Genomic DNA, 17,202 nt, shown 5'->3' on the forward strand with positions numbered 1-17,202 from the left:
CATGAATTTAGAAATGTTTGTATATCAGTTATTTATTATGTGGTTTCACTGTTTGGATGGTTTACTGTCTGCAAACAATGACAAATATTTTATCCAAAATCTGTGTTCACAACACCTTATATTAAACTAAAGTTCATTAGCAATTAGTATTTTTATGAAAACATGTTTTAAGTTGTGATTTACCGCCACTGGCACATCATGACCTGTGGTCATCGTGGCCCTGAGGGTTGTCCCCCCGAGGCGTCCCTTATTTTTCTGTATTGAAGGTGGCAACCCTAGTTGTACAACAATACCACGAAAATATGATAGGTCCTACAAATACGTTTTTAAAGCATGCATAGATTAATCTGGCTGCATGCATAAATTTAAAACTGATTCTGCATAGTAGCCTATCTTTTTCCAGTTCCCTGAATTAAAGTGGATTAACTGAGTCTGTTTGACAACCAAGACTTGACTGACAGTTTCAGGCCAGTTACAATTATTCTGAAAAGCTCCTGATATAAAGTCTTCTGAGGAAATGCATGACAATCTACATGGTTTGTCTACTTCGTTTATCTTAACAAAGCAGAAAGCATTCATTGGTGTTAGAATATAAGCCTACCATCAATAATTTTTCATTATTTTGGGAATTTAGTCAGCAAGCAATATATACACTACCTATCATAATTTTAAATAATTCATACTATATATATATATATATATATATATATATATATATATGTTTATTGCAAACCAAGGTGCAATTATTTAATAAAAAATAAGAAGAAAAATGAGCCAAAAAATATATATTAGAATAATTACTGAACTATCTGAAGATTGGACTAATGGCTGCTAAATATGTATCTTTGCCATCATTGAAATATATTAAAATAGAAAAATTATTTTAAATTGGAAAACTATTTCACAAATATATAATGACATTTAAAAAAAAAAATAATACTATTTTACAAAAAATCTAATCTTGGTGAGCAAAAGAGACTTTTTCCAAAAACATTGTATATGTAAAATATATATATATATATATATATATATATAAATAAAAACAGAAGACATCAAAATAGATAATTTCATATTTATATTGGTTCTACAGAAGAAATCAATTTACAAAATATACATTACCATATGATTGATGACCATATAATTTACCAGCCATAATAACAATTGACTCAGCTGATCAAATCAACCACAAATTCCTTTTTGACATGCTTTGTGATCTTAGTAAAGGCTGTAAAGATACTGTGCTGGTGGCAGAAGTTCAGGGGCTCTTTCTAAAGACACACAGATGAACAGTCCATTCTTACAAGGCACCAAACGCCCCATCTCAGTCAAACACACCAACCTCTGTCTCTGAACAGGCCGTTACATCAGTGGAAATGTGCAATATTTACAGTAAGAAAACAACAGAAAACTACAAAACATAACATGCGTAGGAGAGAATGCTGGTTTTGTTTCCCTAGATTCAGATATATTCATAAAGGAGAATGTGTGATAATCTGACTTACTGCATTCACCTTGACAATAATAATAAAAAAGTGAACAAATATGACAATTTCATCTATTTTCAAAAGTGAAATGACATTTAAAATCGAAGTTAAATGGTAACTAGAGTTGTTGCCAATCCAGTAAATCTTGTGTAATTAAATGTTACACACTAACACAGGTGACAAATGTATTATTCTTGTCTCAAACTGATGTTTTAATGTGACGTAACTGTATAAGTGATATCTATGGCTTATGTACATGGTATTTCATTCTCTTTCACAAACACACAGGCACATACACTCACACAGTTGCCTTAAAATGGTCCTTAAAATTACCTTTCTACTGTATACTACAGTGTGTTTCAATGCGCAGGCATTACAGAGGAATGTTCAAAAGGTATGTGTAAGCTTATTCATGATGATATGACTGGTGCAACATTCCCTCTGATAAAAATAATCAACAATGTTCTCGAGGCCAACTGAACAAAAGAGCAATGCATGTATGAAAATGATTTGCGGAAGCTTAAATGGAGATATAGTCTTGTTTAGAGCTTGCTGAAAGCCATCTGTTCATTGTGTTTCTCATTAACACACATAATAACGAATGGTTCCTATGGGACCATGCTTAACATCTCTTCTTCTAAACGAGCAGTCTTTCTCTTAACCAGGACAGGTGTTCTCTGATTGGCCGGTGGTGTCCGGTGGTTGAGTTCCAGCTGCAGCGAGTGATAGCTCAGGGATCGATGCGGAAAGCCAGCAGCTTGTCGGAGTGAAGGTTGTTGAGGGTGTGCAGGTCTGGCAGACGCAGGAGCAGTTTAGAGAAAAGAGAGCTGTCATCAGGGTGGCGACGGGTGACAAGGGTGCGAAGCGCTCGGATGAGTCCTTCCTGTAACTGTTCCACAGCTACTGTATCCGAAATGCCAGAGCAATCTGTGGATAAATGAGGAACAATTTATTATTTAAAAAAAAAAAACAGAAAAGTGAAATTAAATATTATGAGTAAATTATAAAGGTATGTATTTATATATATTTATTTATTAAAAAATTTTTGGAATTGTGATTGTTTTTTTAGTATTTAATGTTTGATTTAAAATAATTAAATGCTCAAATAAATGTAGTATATTCTTAGTTAATGTATGTTTTTTAGTAAAAATTTAGAAATTTTTGTTTAAACAGACTTCCATTTGAGTTTCAAATTTATATAAACCATTTGTCATTTATCAGTTATCTGCTAAAACATAAAAAATAAGTAGTTTATCAGTATCAGATTTTTAATATTGCACTAATGAGCATCCCTTTTTTAAATAATTAACTCAGTGTGAGCGTATTCTTCACATCTCCAACACTAAGCATCAGCAATAATAACAGTGATACGTGCCTTGGCAAACAGCACTGATTCATTTGATTCCTGTGTTGCTCTTACCTGCAGAAACCAGCACCACCGCCATAAAGAGAGCCATCTCATCTGACTCCAGGCCCAGAGAGCTCAGCTTGGAGCTGAACTCGAACATGGCGTCCAGCAAGGAGCCCATGCCCAGACCCCTAAGGGTGAGGAGAGGATACGTCTGCCCGTTCAGGAAAGTCACTGTTCTTTCCTTGTGGTTGAACAGTGAGCAAAACCTCACCATGAGCACCTGTAAAAAGACAGCATGATCAGACGGATTCAAAAAGAAATTTACCCAGGTGATTTTTTGTTTTCAATCTCAAAATATTTTCATCATTTGTAGGGTGTTAACACTATGAAGTTATCTACACGTTAGTTTGTTTGTTTTGAGTTTGTTTTGAGTGATCTGAAGTGTCAAACTGTGGCTTAACAAATCGCGTGAGTTTGAGTTAGGCTGACTGGGAAATCTAGAGGCCTAGAAATGACACTCTTCACCTTTAATAGAACAGACGGGGAAGTAAACTTTAGTAGAAATGTGTAATCAGTACCTGGAAAGTGCCTGCTTTGAGCAACATGACTTGATCATGCTGGCAAAGCTCCTGGAAGCCCGGAATGCCCTTCGCGAACTCGACTACTTCACGTACAGCCGGGGTGAAGCACTGAGAGAAAGACTCCCACACCTGCTGGCTGGAGACGCCAGGTGCGGACACAGGGTATGCGTTCAGTGGACAGGCCTATGATAGAGATGGTATATATCATTTGAATGTTTTATTAGCATGTATGCTTAACTTTCATGTTGTGTTTCGGTTATCACATTGGATTAAAACCTACTGACTTTGCTCACAACGGGTAAAATGACCGGCTTACTAAGAAAAAATAACCTATTAATTCATTGTTATGATATATTGGATATTGGATTAAATTTTTTGGTCAACTTTTTATCCATTAGCACAAGTTTTGTATTTCTTTTTGTACTCACTGGCCTTAGTTTTTGAATGAATATTGCCAGACTTTTCCACAAATAATTGTCATCGAGGCCTATGGCCAACCAGTTCCAAAAAAGGAAAACAAAACCCGTGTTGACTGACAGAAAACAAGTTTGCAAAGGATTCAATCCAAGACTTGGTGATACTGCACAGTAAATCTATGAGCAGTTTTTAAATGGCCAGTCCAACAGAGAACACCAAATTAACCAGGGGTTAAATGCCCCTGTTATGGATTTTTGAAAAAGACCTTTCATGCAATTTGTAACACAGCTCAAAGTGAATTAAAACATCCTACAAATTTTGAAATCTGAAAGTGAACCATGTATAAAGTTATTGTCTCTCAAAAGAAAGAGTCGACTCTGAATCATTGAAAAATGAATCGTTGAGCGAATCGTTTGGGAGGCTTTGAGCAAATAAGTAATTGAAAGTGGTTTTGACCTGTATGGGTGTCAACCTGTTGTTGGGGACTCCCAAAACCAAAATATCAACCTTTCGTAACCCATAATAGGGTTCTTAATTTATTCCTATACACATAATATTGGTGCTATAATGAAACAATAACATGACAAACTCGTAGAAATAAAGGTTTCAAAAAAGGATTTCACAGCAATGCAACAGAAGAAACATTTTTGGGTTCCTAAAGAACCTTTCAGTGAACAAACAAACCTTTATTTTCTTATTGTAAAAACATTTGAATAATCTACCAAACCTTCCTTCACTATAAAGAAACTTTTGCACAATATAAAGTTCCATGGATGTTAAAAGTTCTTCATGGAACTAAAGATGGCAATAAAAAAAGTATGTATATTGAACCATTCTTACCAGCACTTTGGAGCCAGCAGCCAACTTAAACGGACACGAGGCCTGGGTTTGGGACTCGCCAGTCACGTAGCTGTTGTAATCGACCTGAGTAGGTTGTGAGGATGAGTTGGCGCTCATCTGGAGGTGATTTTGGCTGAACGAAGGAGCGTAGCTGTACCGATTACTGTCCACCGATGAAACCGAGCATTTACTGTCACTGGAAGCAACCGGGCAGCGAGGTGGGGCTGAGAAGCTTTCGTGAGCAGTCGCGTGATACCCCACGAGAGGGTTCACATGAGGGTAGTTGCTGTCCTGAGAAGGGTTGTTTTGAAAGGTGCTCGATCTGCTGCTGGTGTTTATGTTGCCCACACGCTTGCTCAGGTGGTCCTGCGTGTTTGTGAAGATGTCCTGGTAGGCTCGTGATAAGGCACCAATGGCCTCTTTGGATTGGTTCTCGCTGGGGCTGGGAGGAAGTTCGCATGGTGGTGAGGTTTCCATGCCCATGGGGGACGATTCGTTGAGGCTGTTCATGTAGCTCTGCATCTCATCCAAAAGCCGCTGCTTCTCTCGTTTAGGGATTCGGCCAAAACGCACAGCTAGGGGTCAGAGAGAGAGAAACAATTGGTTGACAACATGGACAAGACAACATGAAGCTATAATATGGTTTCTTAATAAATGTATTTGCTTTATCTGTATCTTATTTTACAGACCAAAAATGTTTCTTTATATGGACAAAAACTAAAAACAAATTCAAAGTATCTTTGAATATCTCACAGAAGAATGTAAATCAGGGTCAGTAAATAATGGGTGAAATATCTCTTTAAATGCATGGCGAATTTTCATTTCATATTGGCTCTTAATATTAAATTTTTGATAAAAAAAAATGCCTGGGATTTATCTGAAAAAAGAAGTCTAAGGCAATGGTAAAAAATACACAAGATGTTGCGAAACCACTGCATTTCTATGCGAATCAATGATAATAAAGATCCTGCCTGATCGGTTATCAAAATACCCATGTCCCATTTATTTTATAATAAAGCACATGGCAGCATCAGAAATAGCCTAGTGTGACCAAAAAAAGTGAAATATTGTCTGAAAAAATTGCTTTGGAAATGAAAAAAAAAAAACACTCAAAAATAGCACAGCTGCAGTGTAGGAGACAACTTGCTATCTAGAATCTTTGGTCGCTGTGGTGTATGATCAGTTGATGATCAGTAAATGCGTTAGTCATGTTTTTAATGCTTTCGCATCTTTCACAAGCCCCTCACTCTTTTCTCCATCACCACCCCCTCCTCTAAGTAAATCTGTCAGCTGTTGAATCTAAAAATAGCACCAATGCTACCATATGTTCCTCCCCCCACTCTTCATCTCTCTCCGTCACTACCTCTTCCTCTCTTCATCCCTATGCTACTCTCACTCCTCTCTGAAGCCCGTAAGTAGGGCAGTGGGGCAGGCAGAGCGTGATGACAATGCCACGGGAATTGGAAGATAAACTAATGACCGTGGTAAGGAAAGGAGGGAAGAGGACAGGAAAACGCAGGGGAGAAGAGAAGAGAAGAGAAGAGAAGAGAAGAGAAGAGAAGAGAAGAGAAGAGAAGAGTGTAAATTGTCAGATTGAGGTTTCAGTAGATGTAAGGTATTATGGCACATCCTGGGTTTACAGGATGAGAGCAGAAGGAAGGCAAGTGGCAGAGATGTTCCATACAGTATATCATATATGTCTCACAACTCCTGCATCTGAGAAAATTAGAGAAGCCAAAAAAAAAAATGTCCCACTCTTCTGTAACTAACATGCAATAGTTGCATGTGTTATCCTGCAGGATGATCAATATTTTGCATTGCTAAGTCCATAACTGACTTGCCACTTACCAATCAGGGTTTGTGCCATTTAGAACTCAACTGAAGATGCCTTTTAAACTGCAATTCAGTCCCTGAATTTCAGCTCAATTTGTATTGTATTGTTTGGCAAACCGGATACAAAATTGTACTTAGATTTGAATGTAGGAAATCAGAATTAAATTACTGTAATTTTTAACTAATGCAAAATAAACAATGCATTATTTTGTCAAAAAGAGAAAAGTTAAAAAAGCAGTGTGTATGTTTATAGATAAATATTTTTTTTTAGTTGAGATAAATCAGTTCTTCTTATTGTCATTCCAGGTCAATCTAGGTCTTAATTGATGTAGCAAACCGGATGCAGAATTGCACTTTTAAAACTTAAACTGAAATAAAAATTAAAAAAAGTTAATATTACCAATTCTAACTAGAAGACTTAAAACTCTGAATGTTGTTTTAACAAAAGTTTACTTATTTCATTTTTTTTTTTTTTTTAACTTTAACATAATTCATTTCTTAGAATGCATTGCCAGTGTTGAGTTTGTTTCAATGGCAATTCAGTAAATTCCTCTTCCTGTCATTTCAATTCAAATTCCACTTCCACTTCTGGTGGGTTGTGGCGAGTTCAAATTCCAATCCACCAGTTCTGAATTTGACTTAAATCTGTTAAATTCAGTTCAAATTCTCAGAATGAATCTGAAGACTAGGGTTCTTCATCCTGTGCAAACAACTTGACACACATAGCTTAGGGCGCTGCACTGATTACTAACAAATGGCAAGTTCATAGCGGAAGTGAAACCATGCTACACCATCGTGTCAAACCAAACATCTGTTTGTACCGCACAACCGAAATTAAACTAAAGACTGCAGTAAAGTGAAATGAAATCAGGGCGTCTACTTTATTGTGGTATTTGAGGCCGTTGCATGAGGTTTTCCTGTTTGTGCAACAGAGCCCGTCAGAGAAACAGGTTTCTAGGTTGTGGGCCCTAACAATTTCAGGAACTAGGGTAAAATGACTGTTTACCTCCCCCACTTTGTAACCAATAGACTCATTTCTGTTAGTGCCCTCTTAGAATAATATCCAGTGCAATCTGTTATCATAGCCAAACCTAACTTTGAAGCACATCCGCTGGTAACCATGAGAAATTCTGCTGAGAACCTGACTAAATAGGTCACAATGTACAAGTATCAGTTTATTTTGCTAAATTTCCACAAAAGTTAATTGGACAAGATTTATCATTCATTTCAGTGTTATTCGGGGGTTAAATTTCAGCCAAAGGCATTGTTCTTCTAAAGAGTTCAGATGCCTTGCTTTTTCTGCATCCCTTGCTTAATTTTTGCTGCAGCACAACATTAATTGCTGAGGATGTTATAAGGCCACAAGTGTGGTAATCAAGACGCCCGTGTTCCAATTTCTCAAAATAATTCTTGTATTTGCTGCAGTTTCCCAGATGACAGATAGCTTCAGGGACTGCGTGACTCCATCCCTCATAAATCATTGTCTCTAGGAGGGATTGGGAGGCAGAGCTTAGGGAATGTGCGAGGGGGAAGGGTAAACCGATTGAGAGAAGGAGGCGAGAAAAAGAAGGGACCACAAAGGGCAAACGAGAGACAGGAACGAGTGCAAAACAACTCTCTTGAAAGTTACCAACGGTGCAAGACTAAAAGAGGAAAGTAGGTTGAGGGGGAGGGGGGCGGTTGGGATGCTTGGCTTGAAGAATGCAATGAAAATACGACTTTTCACTATTTGTCATATGTCAGTGCCCTGATAACCTCTTAAAATTCTCACCGTCACGGGACATGCCAACAGACAGGCATTTTTTGAAGCGGCAGTGTTGGCAGCGATTGCGGTTCATGCGCATTATTAGGCAGTTCTCGTTCTTCACACACATCTTGTAGTTAATGTTCTGCTGAATGCTGCGGCGGAAAAAGCCCTGCAAAGAACAAGATATTTTATATGATAAACCACAATGACATGACAGAAAAGACTCATGCATGTTTGATTTATCAGAGGCTTGTTCTCTCTCACCTTGCAGCCTTCGCATGCATGGACACCATAGTGGAACCCTGATGCGATATCTCCACACACTTTACAAAGGAGCACCATTCCTCCAGTCTCTGCTCAGGTAAAGATAGAAACAGAGAGAGAATGGGGTCAGGACGTACAAGAACGCATGTCCTTAATATTGGGGACTCGTTATTCCTTTGTGAAAGAAGATGCTGACTTGTGTGATGCAGGTACTAAAAAGAGAACCCACTTACTGGTAAATGTGCCAGTGAATCCACAAGGCCTTTTGCCGGCGATGGGATGGGAGTAGCTCTGTGAACCTGCAGTGGCGTTGTTGTAGATTTCAGGGAACTGAAATACCAGTTTTGGAGAAGGTGCTTGCTGCTTGAGTGCCCCAATCTCGGTGAAGGTAACCTCCTCTGGGGAAGATGGCTGGGAGTGAGAAGATGGAGATTGGGTTTGATAGCCACTAGAGGGGCTTCCTGGGCTTCTTGGACTGGCACTGCCATTACTACCAGCATAGAGTATTACACCGCCTGTAAAAATACAAGAGTATATGAAGCCTTTGAGTGGGAAAAAAACATAAAAATGGAACTTTATTTTGTTGGTAAATTTCATTATGTTGCATTATCACTAGTCTTTCAAACACCTTACATTTTAACACGCCTAGTTAAAAGTTAGAGTTAGGGTTAATTTCATGTGCCCCGGTTCAATTTGTTGAACAGGCATATTTGCAAAGTCTGATTTGCATTGGCATTAAACAATGCTAAATGCTAAATATGTCTATTTAGGCTGAAAGCCTTTTAGATATTATAATGAAATGTTATTTATTTAAGCCAGCATGTGAGATTGTTCATTTGCTGATATCTTGCTCAAGTCTTGCTCCAGTATTCATTATTTCCTGTTTGGCTATTTGAGAAACTTCCTTGTTGCTCTACAATCAAATTCCAGGTTCACAACAAATGCGCTTATCAGTTTATTAATTGGTTCTCGGATTTTCATGAATGTTCAACAAGAAAGTCTACATCATTGCTGATCCTGAAACAAAATTCCCATCAATTAAGGGATAAGTTCAAAGGAAAATCAGTTTTAAGTTCACAACCATGAATAGGTGTTTCTACACTCTGTTGTTACTCAGCTATCATCATGTCCCTCTGGTTTTAGGAATTAATCATAGTTAGGGTTAGGTTTAGGTGTGGGATCTATGTTTTTTGATTCAGCATCTACCAAAAATTTTGATCTAGGAAAATGTATAACTTGGGAAAACCCCGCTGACCAATATTAAGCGAAGTATGCTAATATGCTGTTCTGAATTCAGCAAGTGTTTTTTAACTCGAGAAATGCTCCGACTGATTCAGTCCGTTTTAGAGAATCGACTCGCACCGATCGATCAAAAAGATCCGGTTCAAAATACTGCGGACAATACAACGGCGTATCTCTTTGTTCGCTATCTGTCAGGGTCTAGGGGTATTATGTGCGGGATATTTAACCGCTTGCAGCAGCTTTCAGAAGGGAGGTGATGTAATGATCTAAACGACTGGGAGTGAGTGAGCTTTCCTCCGTAAGAACGATCTCAAGCGTTAAAAATAAAGACGGGTCTACAGCATCATATTGCGACGATCCCCATTTTAGTGCACTCAAGAGGTTTACGGTTTGGTGTTGTTACACGTTACTTTAAATGAAACCATCGGCTTGTTTTATTTCCATTCCCCTGCAGGTTTCTCTTTCTCCCTCTGGGTTTCTGCATCCTATCGCATCCTCTCCGGTCATGCGCTCAGGATGAGCTGAGGCACGATCTCACGTGTTTGCGACGCGAGCTCTCCCGCCTCTGCTCTCCAATAATAGCCCTGGCATAGTGCCCCAGCCAAAACTGCACAACACCTGACCGCAGCCTCACATGGATTCCTGACACCGTTCCTACCCAAACCAAATCCGCAGTCTCGTGTAAACAGCTACAACAATCGTATCAAAAGCTACATACACAGGGACTTTGCGATGATGTTACGGTTCCCACACAGATGCGTCTCCAGTGAGAGGGGCAACGAGGAGTCACGTTTTGATAGAATGTGCACCGTGGCTTTCAGATTGACTTTTTAAACAACCCAAGAACACAGTCGGTCAAATCTGGGCCAAGAGAATGCGATTTAAAGCCGCAGTGTCCAAAACGTTTCTTGCACCATGGTGATTTAACAATGAAATGCAGTGGTGTCTTTCAACAGGCAAAGTTATTAATGATATTTTTCATAAACAAAATGATTCTTGCTTGTGCAAACAACGATGCTGGAAGCTGACCTTGCCGTTTTCACACTATTTACGCCACTATTTAGGCCAGTATTAGAGTCAGTGTCTCCATATGTGACCCTGGACCACAAAACCAAACATTTATTCAACCTCATGACATTGCAAGTGCACATGAGTATCTTATGTAGAACACAAAAGAAGTTATCACAATGTTAATGGCCAGTGGCCATGGCTGGTTCCCATTCACTTTCATTGTATATTCCTTTGCTGAATGTTTTTAGTTTAACTATGCCTTTAATACTGTGCAGTGCTTATGACAATATCTAAATAGTTCCTTATTACTGTCTTTCAATCTGTGTTTTCCACATAATTTGGAACCCTTCTGTGGTAAACAAGTTCAAACTACCAGTAAATAATTGCCTTACTCCTTTGTGTGTTTTTTCACATGCTGCACGCGGTATTTATTTAGCTCAAGTGTTTTTGTGATCCCTCCACTGGCACGTGCAATGGGACTTGTTGATATACTGCAGCGCAGGATTTTACAGCCTTGTGATAGTGAGTCCTACCTGAGTGTATTACTCAGTCCTGCCCAACTCACAAAACCCCACCCACTTATACAGAAATACTCACACCTGGACACACGTGTGAGGCCACAGAGGTTAGACAGACAAATGACATTATAGATAACAGGACATGCCCGTTTTTAAACCAAACCATAGCAGCTGGGGCACAGTTGTTTTTAGCACCAGTTTCACATGATTGCAAACCAGTCTAAGGCTTTAATTAGATATTAATCTAAAATATATAGGTGTGATATCATTTTGTCTTTTTTCCTGCCCTTTATGTAAATAACCAGTTTGAACATTAAGTGAAGATAATACAATTTCTAAAAGCTAAATGAGGAGCCGTGCACATGTCATTGCAAGCCGGTACAAATTAAGGTCAGTGGAAACACCAGCATTAGTTGAAGAATCAGCAGGTCTCTTTGTGAGCTTAGGCAACCCATGCAAACCCTAATCTGCTAGTGAGCAAAGGCAGGCGTAGAAACGTGAGGACTTTGCAGGGACAATTATTCCCTCCTCCCTGGTCTCAAATACTGGCATGGTCTCCCTTCCCTCCCTCCCCTGAGGAAAATAGCTGAAATACTCTGCCTTGCATGACCGCAATGTTTTGTATATCTGCCTTGATATGCAGCATATTAACATTTCTGCATTTGTATGGGTTTGGGCAGGAATGCAAGAAAGTAATGTGAATGTAAAATTATCATGATAAAAGCACATACTTTCACTTTTTAAAACTTATTAAACAAGCATGACATTTGCTTACTATCGAAGGAGATGTGCTCATATATAGATTAAATGGGTTATTACAGGATAGAACTTTCATAAAGTGAATATGAATACAATTTAAAGCCAAAAGTTTTCAAACTAGAGTTCTCAGACCCTCAGGACGTTTCAATACATTTAAAACATATTTAGTAAGAATATTATATTCTTTTATATTAAATTATATTATAACATTTAGTATTTAGTAAAAAAAAATTCTCAATTTTCAGCTCTCCTTTCAATGTAAGTACTACTTATAGTTGTTATTTGTGTTGAATATTTCTAGAGAGTTTTCTTCTTGCTCATTGGTCATATGTTCTATTAAACCTGCTTTGAAACTATTTAATATAAACAATATTTTAGTATATAAAGTATCTTTTTTTAAATAGTTTAATTGAAAATCTTCAAATATTGTAAAAAGGTTTTTGTATCACTAAATTCAAAATATTTAAAATATTATCCAAAAATGTTTTTATATATTTTTTAACAGTTTGTTTTGCTTAGTACTGTCTACAATATAATGTTTAGCATTTTCCACACACGGTATAAATAAAATAAAAAAAAACATTGAGGTCATAGGCATATGTATATAATCATAAACTTGGATAGGTAATTTCGTCCATTGCAGATTGTTCTCATACTGTCATGAAGCTGTTTATGCGAACCGCTCCAGAGGAGAAGTTGCATGAGGCGGGAAAACGTGATGAGGCGCTACACTGACTGCATGAAATCGCTGACCCACTGACCAACCTCCCCTTCCTAACGTATAATCCGCATCAAAACACAATCACTGAAAGAAGCAGTGAGGGCGGGGGCGTGGAAATCACGCGCTGCACGCGGCTGAAAGAGCGCATGCACGTGAGGACGATTGTAGGCGCGAGGGATGCGTTCGGTGGGAAGATACGCGCGCTGCGCTCCCACAAGCAAAACTAAAAGCCTCGCGCCTCTCCTATAATTGAAAAGCACTATAAAATAGAGGCAAGCGGCTATATAAAATGGAGGGGGGTGGGTGGATGGTCCGTTACTCTGCTTCTGGAACTTCTCATTCACCTCGTGAGCACAGAGCATATAGACTTTATGTTTGATACGTATTTAAACCATTGGAACGTGTAACAGAGTTCCATAAACGTCACAGCGTTTGTTTTACACCAATAATGAAAATAAATGGAACATTATAAGCTAATGCAAATTATTCAAGGTCCCGTTGTTGTACAACAGACACATGGTCGCCGTGATTTTGCCAAGTAAGACAAGTTCAACATTAAAATCTTTTGAAGATGCTGATTCGACATCATTGTCCAAAAATATAAACTTAACCCAATCACCTACCCCCCCTACACCTAACCTCAACCATAATTTATTCCTAAACTCAGCCTGAAATGATAGCTGATTAACTAGGGTGTAGAAGCACCTGATTGTAAGCCTAAACCAGATATTTCCTTAAATGTTATATCTCAATTCCGATTGGTTGATTGTAATTTTGTTCCAGGATCAACACGGATGCTGGTCCAGGAACATGTTGAACTTGGTGAAATCATACTCACCATAGTCACATATTCAACAGAGGTTTCATAAGTGGATTTGTAAAGCATCTGTCATCAGTAGGTTAGTAAACCAAACCAAATTTGCTATTTTTTGCATAAGGGACAAAAAGAAAAAACTGGAGTAGGCTACACAATCTAGTCCCTTCGAAAATAAAAGATTCTTTTTTTTTTCACCTTAAAATTCCTTATTGTAGTTTGGTAATTTTTGGGGGGTCAGTTTGGGTAATACTGACTTTTTGAATGAAAGCAGTTTATTCAGATGTTACCACACGAAGCACATTAGGAAACCACACACATACACATTTATTCTATTCCTTTCAGGTTTCAAAATGTTTAAGTTTGGTGTGAACAGTTTTTTTGTTAACCTGTATGTAATAGACCTATATAATATCAAACATCATATTGGTAATTGGACATGACATTAAACAATTCTTTGTATCAGTCAAAATTGCAATATTGTTGCATCCCTAGAACTCCATGTGGGCTGGATCTAAAGTCACGTTTGAGTTGATGTAGTGTGTTTACTTGTTAAATGTCACAGGAAATCTGCTTCCTTGTTTCCTTTTTTTCAAGCTCTTAAAAGGTCATGTGATCAAATGTTATTACTTCCTTGTCTTTAATGACTTTATGCAGCAGGTTATTGCGCCTCATATTTGTTTTTCTTGCTTTCAAGGCTTTCTGTCAAACAGAGGGTGAATTCAGAGGGTGTGCCAGGCACGAGACAGTTTTTCCATCACCTGTTCTGGAACGTGACTGCAGCTTTTGTAAATGAATCAGCTGTCAATTAACATTGAAGTGGACTTGGTTGACTGAGCCAGCATGTAATTGGCCGTTGGCTAACCTCGGTGATGAACCACTACTCAAATAAGCTTAACCGGTTAACCTCCTTTGATGAAGGCTGCATACTTGAGTAAAGTAAAATTATTGTAAGCTTTATAAAATAAATGAAAAACGAATGCAGCTTTAGTGCATGACCACCCATGTACCCCAAGAGTTCACTAACTTTCCATAAGTGTTGGTGGGACAGTGAATAATGTCTTTTGACTCTTGCTTTTCTATTTACTGTATACTCCAGTTGCATGATGTTTGTTTTGAATATCTCGTGTGATTAATGGCCATACTGTAGTTTACACTAGTAAAGTGTGCTGATGTGCCAAGTTTGACAGCGCACTTGGACCATCTACATACACGTGAGTTTGTTTTCATGGCTAGTACCAGGAAGTTGTTAGCGCACACGCGTGGTTTCTAAATAGATTCCATGAAAGCAATCACACAGGGTTTATGACAGCAGTTACAGAAGTTATTCTAAGTATAGTAATGTTTATCACCATCATTTATGTGATTCACACATTGGATTAGACTGATGCTATATTTAGGTGCACTTTGTAGTCTTTATGCTGAACTGATGATGAGTCTAACCAGCGCAATCAAAAAAGCATGCAGACGCCTTCATGACACCAGTCATTACTGCAAAACCAGTATGTATCACATAATTCACTGCAGCACTGTAAAACATCTTTGTTTTGAGTATAGTTCAAATGCAACTTGCGGATTTCAGAGTGAACACACAGGGAATATATTAAAGTTTTAGAACCATATGCATTGTGCATCAAAATACAGTTTAAGCAGTTAACACAAAACATGACATGTACATTTAATTAATTATGATGTATAAAATGCATAGTAATCATAATAATATTAAAACTCTAAAGCTATTAGAATAAGCATGTCTACTATCCTCAGTACTGTTAATGTAATTGTGCATTTAAAAAAAACACATTTAATCAGAAAACAAAAATGTATACAACCTTTAAATGCACAGAATTATGAGTTCAGCATTTGTATGAAATGCCAGGTGGATTATAATAAACATATTAAGCCCCATCATCGATAAAAGGACATTTTTATGAAAAATAATAATAAGCTATATTAGCAGTAATAATATTGCATTATAAAAATATAAATTGTAAATACAACAACAATAATACTACTAATAATAAATGTATTACTTACCAGGACTGCTGTCCATCTTTGATATGTTTTTCAAGATCCTCTGTCTTCAGAACTATTATCTTCGAGAAAGTCAGTGTGGGTCAGTGTGTTAAAGTCTGGTGAAAACAGGTATAAAAGTCACGAAATGCCTGTGCATACAGTGAGAATCCCGAAGAAGGCAGGCAGTATCTCGAGCACAGAGCATTTGGCAGCGGACACACAAACAGTCGGTAAAAATAGAGTCGGTCACAGGTGTGCAGACACTTTCCGCGCGCAGCTACCTGTACCCTGCTCTTGATCTAGTGTGAAGGACGCGTTAGGTGCGCTGGGTAATGTCTCTCGTCTGTCCGTTCATTGTCATCAGCATCTCTGTGGGACTGTCAAACTCCTGGCCATGCACACGCCCTTCCACACCCACATCAATCACGTTTTAGCATGACTGGCAAATGTGACTGGGTTTAGGAGAGCCGTCAACCTCCGTTGTTGTCTTTGGCAGGGATTTATCTCACTCTAACGTGCCCCATGATCTAGCTTTCTCTTTCCTCTTGATCCTAGCGTGCATTTTCATTGGCGGGAGTACGTGCTGTTAAAGCCACGCTGCATGCGCCCTCTGCATGTGCCGTGGAAGCGCTTGTCCTACTGACACACATTTTATGCAAAACACAGCGTGAGACTAGGCGACATGAGAGGCTTGCACATGGACTGCAGGAGGGGCTCTGCGTGACTGCTGCCGAGCGGGCCTTTTAAAATCTCTTTCAACATGTGAATGAGGCACAGAGGCATGGCATAAACAAGGGCATAAAACACCTTAGCTGTATGTAAGATGGTAATATAGTATTTATCTGTAAAAAAAAAATAATAATAATAATAAGATAACACAATATCAAATAACTGTTTTGGACAGCTCATATTCATTATAACTTGAACGAACTGGTCTACAACATTAATATGACAGCTAACCCAAAGATCTGACAAAATTCTGTTATCTGATTTCTAATTGTATAGTTGATTCTAGCCTGAATGTAGTTTTGTTGTGTTCTCTTGTTTGCCTAATAGCTATAGCAGAAAAAAAAAAAGTTTTTTTTATTTTAGATTGAAGAACAGAATTCAAAGAATGTATTTCCATAAAGAGAGACCCTGCATACAAAACTTCTACTAGAGAGAAGCAAGGGACAACACACACACACACACACACTTTTATTCACAGAATAAAAGTGAACAAAAACACAGCTTTTATTCAAAATGGAAATCTTGATTCTTGTGTTACAATATACACTACCTTTCAAAAGTTAGGAGTCAGTAAAAAAAAAAAAAAAATTTAGTTTTTCAAAAGTATGAACACTTTTATTCAGCAATGATGTGTTAAATGGGTGAAAAATGACATTAAAGACTCATATTGTTAGAAGAGATTTTAATTTAAAATTTAAATAATAAATACAGTCCTGATGAGAACAAAAACAAAACATGAATGGCAGCATAAAGACTAAAGTGCACCTAAATATAGCATCACTCTAATCCAATGTGTGAATCACATAAATGATGGTGATAAACATTACTATACTTAGAATAACTTCTGTAACTGCTGTCATAAACCCTGTGTGATT

The 17,202-nt window shown here is 37.9% G+C and overlaps 1 protein-coding gene across 1 annotated transcript; it reads right to left on the reverse strand.

Moving 5' to 3' along the window:
- Positions 1-1,068: 1,068 nt before the first annotated feature.
- LOC113041566 (nuclear receptor subfamily 1 group D member 1-like) lies at positions 1,069-16,335 on the reverse strand. The gene is made up of 8 exons (XM_026200168.1): positions 15,620-16,335; positions 8,751-9,032; positions 8,518-8,606; positions 8,278-8,422; positions 4,674-5,248; positions 3,414-3,599; positions 2,905-3,115; positions 1,069-2,411 (listed from the first exon to the last, which is right to left on the reverse strand). Exons 1-8 carry the CDS (start codon positions 15,633-15,635, stop codon positions 2,215-2,217), a joined length of 1,701 nt encoding a protein of 566 aa, XP_026055953.1. The 5' UTR covers positions 15,636-16,335; the 3' UTR covers positions 1,069-2,214.
- Between the last annotated feature and the right edge of the window lie 867 nt (positions 16,336-17,202).

This window comes from Carassius auratus, chromosome 23 (genome assembly GCF_003368295.1).
Source record: "Carassius auratus strain Wakin chromosome 23, ASM336829v1, whole genome shotgun sequence".
NCBI classification, from domain to species: domain Eukaryota; kingdom Metazoa; phylum Chordata; class Actinopteri; order Cypriniformes; family Cyprinidae; genus Carassius; species Carassius auratus.